The sequence below is a fragment of the Dermacentor silvarum genome, chromosome 2 (genome assembly GCF_013339745.2).
Source record: "Dermacentor silvarum isolate Dsil-2018 chromosome 2, BIME_Dsil_1.4, whole genome shotgun sequence".
NCBI lineage: Eukaryota > Metazoa > Arthropoda > Arachnida > Ixodida > Ixodidae > Dermacentor > Dermacentor silvarum.
In genome coordinates this window covers 136,479,995-136,493,309 of record NC_051155.1, presented here as the reverse complement: position 1 = coordinate 136,493,309, position 13,315 = coordinate 136,479,995, and the positions used below count along the sequence as shown (strand labels likewise).

The window sequence follows — 13,315 nt, the reverse complement described above, 5'->3', positions numbered from 1 at the left end:
GCCGTGATATTTCACGACTCGCACTCATGATTCTGGTTTCAGCCTCACTGGCTGTTCGTTCGCACCACGTGCCCTTCTCCTCCACTTCGTCTCTCTTTCTTCCTCGAGCACTCCTTGGGGCGCCCGTTTGAGGGGAGCGTTCGCCGTCTCCGCTGACTTCCACTTCCGTACTCCCAGGCAGCCGCACTGTAACCGGTATTTCGTTTCCCGCAACTGCACTATAAGCGATATGTGTATACATGGAGTGCTATGGGAAAATTAACGGGAGTCTGAAAAGACCGCATTATATCCGGTCCTGCACTATAAGCGGTTACGTTATAAGTGGTCTATACTGTAATGAAGTGTGTTGATACACAATTTCAATATAATTTCAGTAGCGCCACGAAGGAATACCGAGCCATTAAATTAAAACTTCCGCGGACGCAGATGGTCAAACCGTTGAATTACAAGCGGCGGCTTGCGAAAGCACCTCAAATCGTGCACCGTGTGAGCAAGAGCGACCACTTAAGCGGAGCAGCATCATGTTCCGTATATAGTCAAAGTGCTATAAGATGCTATTGCGCCGCACACTGTCGGCTTTGGGTGCGAGTGAAAGCGTGCGAGGGTGAGCTGAAAGGGCTGGTGGCTTGATGAGCACTATCCTCCCCTGGGAGCAAGGGGAAAAGGAAAAGGGGAGCAAGCTCGCAGTAACGCGCTTGATCGCCTTACTGCGTCCCACTATGGGCAACACTATAAGTCGTGGAGGTGGAGTGGATGCGAAAGCGTGGCTGGCTTCGCTTCGTACTTCCGATGTGAGGATATCATCCACACGGCATGAAACCGTATCTTTTGTTGCCGACTTTCAAATGCAATGAAGGTAAGTTCTTTCTCACTCAAATTTGCTTTTTCTGATTGCCCAATAATTCGTAAACATTTGGGGCCCCAATCGTGCAAAAAAATGTGGTTGATCCCTCTTATATAGGAATCGGTATAGAACACGAAAGTGAAACGTGTCTTCACAGAAGTAGTGTAATGTTTATTGCACATTGATATATAATGTCTATTGGTGTTTTGTGGCTAAAGCGCCCTTAGGCGTTGATGCACCCACGCTGACGCCTGGTGGCACGTCTCCTCCATCACGACTACCAACGTCGATGACCATGAGCAACCGTCGTGCATATGGAAGCTGCACTACGCTGCACACGCTAGCACAACGCGAAAGACGAAGCACGTAACTGACACACTAATACAACGCGCAAGACAAAGCACGTAACTGAATCGTCACCGAGTCAAATCAGCGCGTACAGCGCGTCGTAATTGCACCTCCGCGATCAACTTCAGAAACATTTTCAGAGCTAATTGCGGAGGCCACGCTCCGCTGTGCTGAGTACGGTGAACGCCACCTAAGTGGCGTTGGTAGTGCTTCTTGATGCCAGCGTCCCTTCGAATGCTGGCATCGAGGCGTCTTAGTGCTGAGACCACCGAAGCGTTCACTGTCGGTGCGCGTTAGTGTCATAATGCAGTACTTCTCTTTTCTGCTCGTAGGCGGCGGCACCGCCCCGAGCAAGAGCGCGGGTACACGGAGGAGTGTTAGATATATAAGGCGCGTCTGTGTAGCTCTCTGCAAATGCGTTTGTGGCGCAATGGGTTAAACGCTCGGCGATCTATCGTCGCGGACCGAGAGGTCGTGGGTTCGATTTCCAAATTTTGCATGTTTGTGGAACTTTTTCTTCTGGTTTCTTTCTTTGTATTATGTTCTATGACGTATTTCCGTGACGGAAATACGTCAGTGAAGTCTTGGTGGACCCCGGCATAAAACACTTTCGTGTTAAAAGAGAACCATCGGTGACTGTGCTTATTTGCATAAAAGGTTGAATTTTAATGTGGCCGAGTTTCGATATTCTAAATTTCGATATGTCTCTGAAACTTGTGATTACGAAACCTCCAGTACTAAACGGGAAGACTGTGCACATGATTCCATGCCATCTTGGCAAGCTCACTCTTTGCACGCGCAACAGATAACCTCAGACCAGGGCAGGTGGGCTGCATATGCACTCAGCCACGCTAACAGCCATGTGCAGCCACAGCTGTGCTAGAGAAAAAAAATTACGCCATCTTCCCGTAGGGGAACCCTGAGTAGTATGCGAAGCAGCCATGGGGTCGACTCAAGGTAGTTTTATCAGCTGTATAAACTTGGACATGCAGCAGCACCAGCAACGCGCAGAACTGTTGTCGACGCCGTCGGCGTTTTGCCCGCGTTCGCACCGAATGCGCGCGGCATTGGTGACTGTTGCCGGTGCCTCTGGGGCGCCTACCGTCGCGTCTCTAACCTAAGCTGCTTCGCAGAGCCGCAGGTGTTGCCATTCGTGGCGCAATCCGAAGAGGAAAGGAGCGTCGGAGAGGAGAGAAGGGGGAGGAGGATGCGCATGAATGCCGAGATTAGAGGAGATGAGACAAGGAGAGGAGGGGGTGGAGGATGCGCATGCGCAGTAGGGGTGTGGACGCACGGCGGTTGGATGGATGGAGGTAGGGAGGGAGGGAGTGACAGAGCCCCGAGCATTAAGATGCTTCGTATCTAAAAAACTTTCGCCAACCTGCCCCAGTTCCTCCCCCATACCCTCACGCGCACTTCATTACGTTACCGCGAGCTCACTTCCCTCTCCGCTTTCCCTTTGCTCCCATGGGAGGACAGTGCTCATCAAACCACCAGCCTTCTCATCTCGCCCTCACAACTCCAGCTGGCCGAAATTTATCCAGAGTCCCTTGCTACGGCGTGCCTCGTAATCAAATTGTGGTTTTCGGCACGTAAAAGCCCATAATTTCATTTTTAGCTCACCCTCACAAGCTTTCACTCGCACCCAAAGCATACATTGTGCGGGGCGCGATATATCTTATTGCCCTTGGACTTTATACGAAACCTGATGCTGCTCTGCTTCGGTGGTCGCTCTTGGTAACACAGCATGCATTTTAAGAGGCACATTTGCAAGCACCCGCTTGTAATTCAACCATGTGACCATCTGCGTTTGAGGAAGTTTCCATTTATTGTCTCAGTATTCCTTTGCAGCGGCAGTGAAATTTTGTTATATTGAAATCGTGTATAAACACACTTCGTTTTATTGAGGGTCTAAATACATGGTGGACAAAAAACATGGACAAGAACCTATAAAAAGTTGAATACCTCATTATATCGAGGTTTAACTGTATAAGAAAACTTGAACTGTGTTTGAGCGGCCTAGTTTTGTAAGCAATCTATTCCATGGCTTGCGTAGGGTGAAGAAATTTTGACACAATCAGTACGTGAGGACACAGATGAAGAAATGGCACCTGCAGATCATGCCGAAGATGGCAATGATACGGTGAGGCTCTAAGTTGTGCACTTTGAATTCTAGCCTAGGTGTCTGAACTCGCTCCACAATGTCTTGTACTTAACTGTTCAAATTACATTGTTCGTTTAGGATGCCTCCCACAACAGTGAAGAAAACGCAGCTGAAGAACCTATGGAGCCAGAAGTCAGCGAGGAATTTTAAGAAGCGGTGCCTGTGAAAAACTGACAAGTTTGCTTTTTTTATTTTATGTTTGTTTTGCCTACAAGTTTGACTTATCATACAAGTTATTGTAAGATATTTTTGTTTATGTTCGATTGTGCTGATAATTTATCATCCTCAGTTTAAGTTTTGACAAAGTTGCTTGACAATCCATGTGGCTATTTTTATTGTACATTGATGAAAGAATTGCTTCATTTGTAATAAATTTTCTTAATACACCCATCTCAGATTCTTGATACATTTCTTGAAACTAGCTGTATAAGATGACACAGAAGTTCTCCAGAAGTTAAGGCCTCTGGTAAATTCCGTAAATATGTCCTCAAATTTCTTTTAAAGAGGAGTGATTTAGAAAGCCTGCCATGATATGCATACATTGTTTATAATTTGTTCATTCTTCTTCCGGGGACCGCTTTTCACATGCTAACAACTTAAAGGGACGCAGAACGATTTGACTATTTTGTACAAACGTACTGAGTCGTTAGTGTTGGTGCTTCTGATCATTAAGTGACACATTTAAGTGCTCCGCGTAAAGCCTGTAATTTATTGTAAGGTTTTAAAAAATGTAAATCACTACCGATCGCAGTGGCACCGCTCCCCTGAGTTTTCAGCCACACCTCACCAAGTGACATGTGTGGGTTCTTGGTGTCTCACAGGAGACCAACCACCGCGGGTTCGAGCTTAGCGAGCCACAGGGCCGCGTCAGCCGTCGCCTCCAGCACCGCTCGCGCGCGAGCTCAGAGGCCGCAAGGGGCTACCGAGCGACGCACGCAAAAACACAGTAAAGCCCTGAGTTGACGGAAACCATTTACTGAAACCGTCGGCACCAGCACTGCACAAACGCCCGCACGGAGGGGAGCCAAAGGGGTCCCGCACCAAGGCGAAAGTACAATAACAGGCGCCTATAGCACGTCGCGGCGAGAGCACAGGCTCAAGCTGGGACACGCCGCTAGGAAAAGTCCCGGCGGCTACGCTACTTGCTCTGGCGATAACCAATGGGTCAACTCGCGAGAGCACGGGCAATATCCTTCGGCTTAGGCTTTCGGCAAGTGCGGCTCGGCGAGGTACGACCTCGCGCGAGCACTAATGGCACCGCTCGTCGGCTTAGCGTCGGGAAAGGATCAGCACAAAGTACGCGCTCCCCGCACGGGCAAAGGCACCGTGCGCGAGCTCCAGTCCTAGTCACAAAGGTGTCGGCGGACGAGAGGAAAGCATGAACGTACTGTGCGCTGGTCCCGGAGAGAAGTCCCGAGGCACGCTCTGCCACTAGCGGCCGACAACCGGCCGCGTCGTGACGTCAGCGCTCCGCCCCTACCGCCAACCGCCGCGTGCGCAGCGCTACCGCGGGAACCGGTTAGGCGGCGCGGGCGGAGAAGGAGGCCAGCGGGGAACGATGGCGAGGGATGGCAGAGCAGGCGAAGCGCGCGCAATCATGCCGGCGCAACCCTCAATCCCCACACATGTGATGACCATATGATGTCAGCAGGGCAAGCTATCCGATTAGCTGCCCAGGGCGTGTCTTCTCTAATTTTTCCAACTTTATGGTGAACAAATGTTGTTCGTAATAATTGGAATGTTGGTTAATTTGTTTCTATGAAAAAATAAAGTAACGGAAAAGGAATGCACTAGAACAATTTCTCAAGCGCTTCTGGCACACAGCAAGTGTCTGCTTGTGTTGCAGTGCGCTCCGTGTTGACGCGATCTGCACGGTCTGTGTTGGTCTCGATCCCGTCTTTTCGCTAGCACCATGGTTCACCCTTGCGTTGCGGGCTGCAAACGTAGCGATCGGCAACATGTCAAGCTGCGACATCGTGTCCCTCTGCAAGGCCGCATGCGAGCGGAGTGGCTGCAGTGCTGGTTGTTGGTACCCGATCGGCACTAGCATTTACGCGTTTGTAACCGTCACTTCATGCCAAAGGATACTACCACAATAGAGTTTAACGTGTCCGGTGTTCGGGTGAACGCAAGCAGACTGGGCCTGGGCATTTTACGGGGATGAGTGGAGGCGCAAACGTCAATGGTGTGCATGGTGCAGCCACCTGGTGGCACAGAGCCAGGGGTGGAATACCTGCGCCAATTGCGCTATTTTGATACAAACGCGAATTCCTGTGCCAAACTGCACCAAACACAGAAAATTGACCGAAATTGCGCCACGCTGCTTTTGTGAACGACTTCGGCATTTGTGCTCCGACAGTGGCCGCGAATAGCAAGCGGATTCATTCTCCGAAAAAAGCGTGCAGCCGTTCACATTCCGCACATCGCTCGACGGTGCCTCCCGCAGTATCTCGTAATTTCCGGGGCTTATAGCATTGGACTTTTTGGCGCCACGCCCGGCTGTTGTCGCTACTGTCGGAACGGCCAGGGCGGTTGTATTTAGAGTGTGCTAGAATACGGCTGAGTGGGCTGAGCGGAGGGGCACTCCCTAGCTGAGGCGCAAAACAGCCGGCGGGTGGGTCTGTCCCCAATGCCGGTAGAACGTAGAACTATTTCAATCTGTTTTTATGCCTATGGGGCAAGGCCTGAGCCATTTTGACTTATCACGAAGGGATAATGGCGAATTTAAAATAAAAAGTCGCAGCTACGACCTAAAAGCGAAGCGTCGGCTGCGGTAGCAAATAGACAGCTGTACCAAGTAAGGAGTAGTTTCATCGGGTGGGCATATAGACCTGTAAACATTCACTTACAAAATTAACAAGCACGGTGTCATGCGCGCACAAGCAAACAATGAACACATCTCACTCGATGACTGCGGCAACTTGTTGTCAAAACGCTAGAATGGGGAAACGCGGGTGCAGCAGCGAACGAATTGACCTTCGTGCTGCCTCACGCTTCAACGCGAATTAACAAAGTACGAAGTGGCGTCTGCCAAGGTGTCAACGAGTGAGGCCAGTGAGCGCGCGCGCATTTGTGGATGCAAACGGTGCAAACTGCCATTCCTCGCTAGGCGCAGCAGGCGCAAGGCGTATAGACGCGAGCTTGTGCGCGTGCGCAAGCGTATGTGTGGTCTGGGCTTAAGCGGCGAAAACAGCGCGAAAACAGCGCGCACGAAGCTATCAACACTTGCACACTGTTCCCGTCGCAGATCGCTTTGAAGATAGGGCTCGCGCCGCCGCGCCAAACGCAGCAGCTGCCGGAGCAGACCCCCCTATTGTGTGCGACAGAAGACGGCGCGTTTCCTCCCGGCTTGCCTCCCTCGAGCACAAGAATGAGCCGCTATCGTCGGCTAATGCTCATCACGTTTTGACTCGCACATACAGCATATGGCGCACGGCGACGATGCTATCGCCGCTGCACTTTATATGGAACATCATGGTGACGACGGCAGAAATGCGCCTGGAGTGCCCATATAGTTGCTGTTGCAATAAAAACAGATTTGAATATATAGTCTTACGTTATACCCTCCTAGGGTTGATTCCTGCTCCCTAGGTCTGCGGGGACATATGGCGACTTTGAAATTGTTACCGCGTCGATTGGACCGCATAGTTAGAGAACATTTCCCGCTGTCATCATGAGCGTCGGTGCGGGAATATATAGTTCGAGCATAGTGCCACCGATGTTTTTGGCTTTACAAGAAAGCATGCGCTGTGCCGCCGCTCGACCCACTCTTGCATATTCTAGTACGCTATATGTACAAAGCAAGCTTCTAATACGCGCTTCGTGTTGGTTTTTTTCTGTGTTTCGTCGTGGTTTCGAAGTGCGCTGCCATATCCCATTATTCCACAGAAATTCAGATTGGCCTGCTCCAAACTGCTCCAAAACGCAATTTTACTTGCTCCAAAAATTGCCCCAAAATGACTTTGGTCAGGTGCTTTGCTGCTGGTGCAAGCTTTTGGCAGGAGCGTTATCTTGAGCACGTTGTTTTCCTAAATTTTTAAGGTCTTTTGCACTTGGTTACAGCAAAATTAGCTCTGTATTTGGCTGGTACGTTAAGCTCTGCGCCACCAGGTAGCTGGACCGGGCTGACCGATCAGGCCGCTCCACAGAACGCCGCTCACGTACAGTCCCAGCGGAAAAAGATTAGCGCAAGTGACTGGTGGCCGCGGAGCGGCAAAATCGCCACACACTTTCTGACGGTCACGCCTGCTTTGGCAAATGGAATGTGCGGCTCCGACCACCAGTCACTTATTGTGTCGCTTCCCATGATTTTGCCGCTCCAATTACCAGTCACTTGTGTTCATCTTTTTCCACTGGGATTGTACGTCTGCGCTAAAGCACCTTCATCACAGCGGTAGAAGTATGGAGGGGACTTTAGTTTACGCCTCCGACCATCCGTGAAAACGCCCAGCTCGCCTGTGATTACCGGAATACCATGCAGACAAGCTCGGCGCTGTGACAGAATGCTCGCAACACACACTGCTTGATGGCCAGGCTGCCGGCAGATAGGTCGGAGAGGCTACAGTGTTGAGAGGCTTCGCGTGCTGGCTCAACGCCTTTGGCTCGCTCCAAGACAATCGGAAGTAGACGACATAACTGTCACATCATGACGCAGAGCCAGTGAAGGCGAAGCTTAGCCCTGATCACTCGGCGAACGAGTTGAGAAAAAAAAAATGCATGGGTATGCAGGAGGATAACTTATAATCGTCCGTAGCTCTCTTAATATGAGAAGCTTCACTTAAATTGTGGGGCGATCCACGAGTGTTCTTACAGCTGTCATTGTTCGATTGTTACTCATTTTGCAGGGCACAGGTTCACCCAATAAACAGTTAGTTCTGTGACTTGCGTTGTGCTTCTGTGATTGTTCACCGTCACTACAATGTGACATTTTGATTGAGCTTAGAGGAAGCTTTAGCTCGGGCCTCAATCTATTCAAATACATGTAAAACGCAGAAACACTTTTCTGAGGTAACCGCTGGGACGATTTTAATGAAATTTGTTGCATGTGAGAGAAAGTAAATTCTAGTGACTGTTGGAAGCGGAATTTTTATTTAAGGCGTAATTTTTTAAAGGAAGTTTCAAAAACGTTTGTCTGAAAAAAGAAAGACATAAAACATAAACTGCATCCGTTAGAGCATTCAAAGCAGACATATATAACAATTTATATCTTCTGTGAATTTGTTACATTGTTTACAAGGGTCTTGCAAAAGTCACACTCACATATTGGCAGGTCTGTTTGAGAGCCATGCATCAAATTCGTCCGCTATAGGTGTACTATTAGATGCAATTTACATAATTGTGATACCGTTTTTCATTGCCGAGTTTTCATTGCAAATTTCATAGCCTGGCTTTCTAAATTTTTCGAGAATTTTTATTGATGTGTGGTGTTTTATGGTGCAAGGGCCAGGTATGGGCAAATAACAATTCTTATTAAAAAAGTGACAGCCTAAATCAAACATTCGCACTCCAATGGTCACTAGATTTTATGTTCTTGCACATTCTGGCCTGTAAAGATCTCACTCAGCATGCACCGAAGCCTAAGCGTGTAAGCCGGCTGTTTTCGCGCTTTTGTATAATACGATGGCACAGTTACCGCCATAACTTAGCAGTGTGCATATAACCAGTAAAGTGGTAAAGAAAGCTGGACATAAGAATGAATCACGAAGTTAACGCTCGAGTTTGCACAAATACAACGCGCTTTTTTTTTTTTTGTGTGTGTGTGTGTGTGTGTGTGTGTGTGTGTGTGTGTGTGTGTGTGTGTGTGTGTGTGTGTGTGTGTGTGTGTGTGTGTGTGTTGCCGGCGTGTTAAATATATTTATGGTATATTCGGAATCCTGCTCCGAATACAACGCGAAATTCCTTTCCGTCAATGTCGCGCTTCAAAATGGGGCGAGCTTAGCCACTGGACCACGAAGTATTGCTGGAAAACCAACTTCTCGATGGCGGAAGACGCAGGCCTGCGAAGATTAAAGGCGGCGGTGGCGCAAAGGGGTTCCACTACAGCAACAAAACCTATACCTAGAGTCTTTATGTCCAATTTAAGCGCCCACCCAATACAGCGATGCACGCCTTCGATGCGGTAGAGCAGTTTTTCGCGCTCGAGAATAAATACCGACCACAACATCGCCCAGAGTGCGGTATAGAAAACATCATGCTGGCAACTCTGGGCTGCTCACCAAAACTAGCTCTTTCATGTACCCAGAATGGAGTTCAGGTCAAGTCGACCAGTTGAACAGGCGAAGTGAAACTCGCTGTGCATATTTTTTCGCTGCTGCCCATATGATTAATGATGGACCCGCCAATGCGCATTGTTCTGTTTATAATATTTTCTGTGTTTGTTTGTTTTAGCCAGGATTGCGTTATTTCGCGAGCGCTCACATGAATTCACGCGTAGATTGTTAAGACTATCAACGACTTCATCTTCGGCGATGCCTTATGTCTTGTGTGGCATGTGCGATCATTTGGATGAATCGTCTTGGTGGCGACGATTGTTGACCCTTTTTGTGTATGTAAGTGGTCGATTGTGCGTGATAAGGAATCGGTTAGTCCCATTAACCTGTGTGTGTGTTTATTTGACCAGAAATTTACTTCGCTCCGCCGTAATGCTTCAGGCTCTTTCTATGTTCTCAAATTGCGCAATCTGTTCACATCTGTGCGCCCACTAACCTCATGATTCCAAAAAGTCACGTTAGAAACATGAACTTCCCGTTTTCTTGAACCAGTAAGCTGTTGCCGGTTAGAGCTACGCGAAGTCCGCGTGGCAGGTCGAAAAAGTAAGGCGACTGTTGCAATGCACCTGTAGATCGTGAGCGCGTTTGTCAACGCAGATTATAGGCTGACTTTATTTGAACTTGTGAATCGATAAGTCGCGCAGTGTGTGCTGCTATGAGATGCAGAATATGCAAAGGCACAAACGGAACCGAGATCGAGTTTTCTCAGACGTGCAAAATTTTTACAATAATCGGTTCGGGTCAGCCTGCTAGCTGGAACCATGCAGTGCTGATGACATGCAAAATAAACTGCACCACCATAAGCTTAGCAACTGCCTTGCGGAATAGATAGCATTACATTTGCTAAATGTTTTGAGCATCAACAAGATCGAACGACCTACAGAACGCTGATTTACGCACAGCAAGATATGTCAAGGACGGGTGGGCTGGGCCAGGGAAGCTAAGAAACCGCCACAACAAACAGGTGGGAGGGCAGGTAGGTGAATGGCTTTGAAGTCCACGCAGAAAAGGCGCCGCCACGCCGTTCAAAAATCAGGTGAATGTTGAAGAGTGCGACAGTGACTAACGTAACAGAAAATAATTTTAAGAATGGGGGGGACCGTATGAAAGGCGTCAAGAACGATTCGAGAGAGCGTCTCGTCACTGCCCGATCGCTCAACACCAGACGGCCGTGGCCAGTCGCCTAGCTGAGGCTCACCTACCCTGTCGTTACACGTGCTAACTTAGATTTCTCATAAATAAATGCAACATAGTTTCATTTCTCTTCAGAATAAGCTGCAAGTGTAAACCTTGCGCCCACGTTCATCTCCTGCGTGCACACACGTTGAAATCTGGCGCACGCACGTACGAGGAGGGGGAGGCGATAAGAAGGCGAGCGCGCACGCAGTCGCGTGACTTCACTAGGGACATCTCCGCCTCGCAAATCTAGGGAACCGCACAAGACGATTTCTGGCAACACTGGTGTGTTCTGGTGGGGATTTAGTCGCTCCCATTTTGCGCTATATAACTTTCTTTTTCTGCATTATTTTGCTAATACATAGTTTGCACGTGACGTCATATCCGCCGCCTGCCCCGACCGTCCGCCATCGCTAGGCACCTCGCTGCTAGCCGCTGGCCCACTGCGTTTGTGTTCTGCGTTCGCTTCTACGTGTCAGCGCCGCATGTTTGCTGTTGTGAAAGCTTTGCGATGGCAAAAGTCAGGACCCCTGAATTTTGCCCTTCCTACATGGCCGAGCTTGTAGGGCCGACGCGGGCTCGCTACAAAGAAAAGGTCGGAATGTGCGACGGCGTGGACCCATACTAGCGGCACGTTGGCGTGAATACCAGTTCAGACCCCGAGGTGCTCCCGGCCACGACGTACGTGGATATTATTAATTATCTTGTCCCGTCCACGAGCTACGTCACGCTGAACGAAATAAAGGCTTACAGATCGCTGAAGGCGCACAATTACTTCACGAGCGGTTGGGTGAGGAAGGTTGCAGCGAAGCGCCTGTTGTCGGGTCTTACCATCATCCTCGGCGAGGTGAGTCAATGAAAGCATATGTTCTTTGGCGTGCGGCAGAGAAAACTATCTCAGTATTTTTTGTGCGGCTATATTCAGGGACAGCTTCCTTGCCACAAAGGTTCACCTGTATGCACTTTTTTTGCGATAGCAATTATATAGACACTTCAACCGGATTTCTGCCGTCGCCGTCGCCGTGAGGTTCCCTATAGATAAAATCTTCGCCGCGCGCCGTATGCCCGAGCGGAAGCGTGCGGGGACGCGCGCTATCACGGAGATCGAACGCACTCAATCTCCCACGCGCAAGCAAGGAAGTGGGAAGCCAGCGCCGGAGGGAGCGGAGGGGGGTGGGGGGGACTTCTACTCTGCCAACAACCGCGCTCGCCCGCACCGTCGCTTATCTCCACACGGCTCTGACCTTTATGCGCCGTGCATTCGCCGCTCAGTTTCCGTTGAAGCGATAGACCGCACGTACCTTCGCCCGTTGGTGCGGCGTATGCGCTTGCTGCCAGCGTTTTGACAGTCGTTGTCTGTAGTCATTCAGTGTGATCTATTCATGTTTGTTTGTGCGCGCTCACACCACGCTTGTTCAATCAGTTAGTAATAGTCGGGCCACATTTTCCAACGCACGCTACACATGCAATGCTGCCCGGGTCGGCAGTGCAGCGCTACAGGTGTGTCCCTTCGCACGCGCTGCCCACGGGAAGCGCTTCTCATCAACACCACCGTTTCACACGCGCCTTCTCGTGGTCATCGAGTCTCTCTTCATGTCGGTCTACTTACGCCGCAGCACACCTGCTTACTTAATCAGCTGATGTTGACTACAATTCATATTGCTACGAAAGCCGCTCACCTTACTTCGTATGACATTGCTGTGTTGCTATCGCACTCATTGCTTCGCCCTTAGGGCGAAACTGTGACATTTTCCCGGCCCCAAGCTTCAAAACGTGTGTTCTCTTCTTTCTGCGAGTTTTGGTTTACAGTTCGGTGCATGTCCGTGCATGTGAATTTTGTTGCGTTAGCCCATTATATTGAAAGCATGCAGACATTCAAATATTGCTAAGCATTTCGCTAAGCGAAGCACACATACCAAGAAATGACAATGCGAAGCAGTTTGCAGGCCGTTAAAAAAACAAAATTGTGGTTTTCCGTGCTAAAATCACGATCTAATTATGAAACGCGCGGCAGTGGAGGGTTCCGGGATAATTTTGACCGCCCGGAGTTCTTTAACGTGCACTACAACACAATTACACTGGCGTTTTTCAGAGCGGTAACAGCGACCATGCGTTTGCGAGCAGGCGGTCACCAACCAGTATGGGAGCTATCGCTGCCGCCGATCATGTGTGATGTGCAGTGTTTTGGCGTGTTATATACTCGCCCGAAACAAAGTGAAGACACGCACGTTGTTCGGGTCCTTCCTATTTATCCGGGAAAGCCACAGACACCGACGTTTCTCCGACAGCATTCTTGTGCGTTCGCACTGCCATGTTTCGCACTGCCATGTGCAGACCTACGCCCGGTTCTGCGTAGCTCGGCTTCGAGGCAGTGGTACTTGTGCGGCAACCGAAAATCGCTCAGATTGGCATGATCACGACGCGAGAAGGACCTTCGGATCAACAACGCGTCAGCGCGCGCAGCCTGCTCCAGCACGCTTCCGCAGGCGCGCAGGTGCCTAAAGATGGCGGACA

At 49.7% G+C, this 13,315-nt stretch overlaps 2 protein-coding genes across 7 annotated transcripts in view; one reads left to right on the top strand and one right to left on the bottom strand.

Annotated features, from left to right (window-relative positions):
• Positions 1-4,126, top strand: part of LOC119441812 (Fanconi anemia group D2 protein homolog) — a 93,722-nt gene extending 89,596 nt beyond the window's left edge. Inside the window, exons 41-42 of the mRNA XM_037706438.2 lie at positions 3,249-3,335; positions 3,435-4,126. Coding sequence (XP_037562366.1) covers positions 3,249-3,335; positions 3,435-3,506 — 159 coding nt within the window. The 3' untranslated portion in view covers positions 3,507-4,126. The remainder of the gene's footprint in view (positions 1-3,248; positions 3,336-3,434) is intronic.
• LOC119441814 (ADP-ribose pyrophosphatase, mitochondrial) overlaps positions 1-13,315 on the bottom strand; it is a 234,038-nt gene that overhangs the window by 110,255 nt on the left and 110,468 nt on the right. The window lies entirely within an intron of this gene.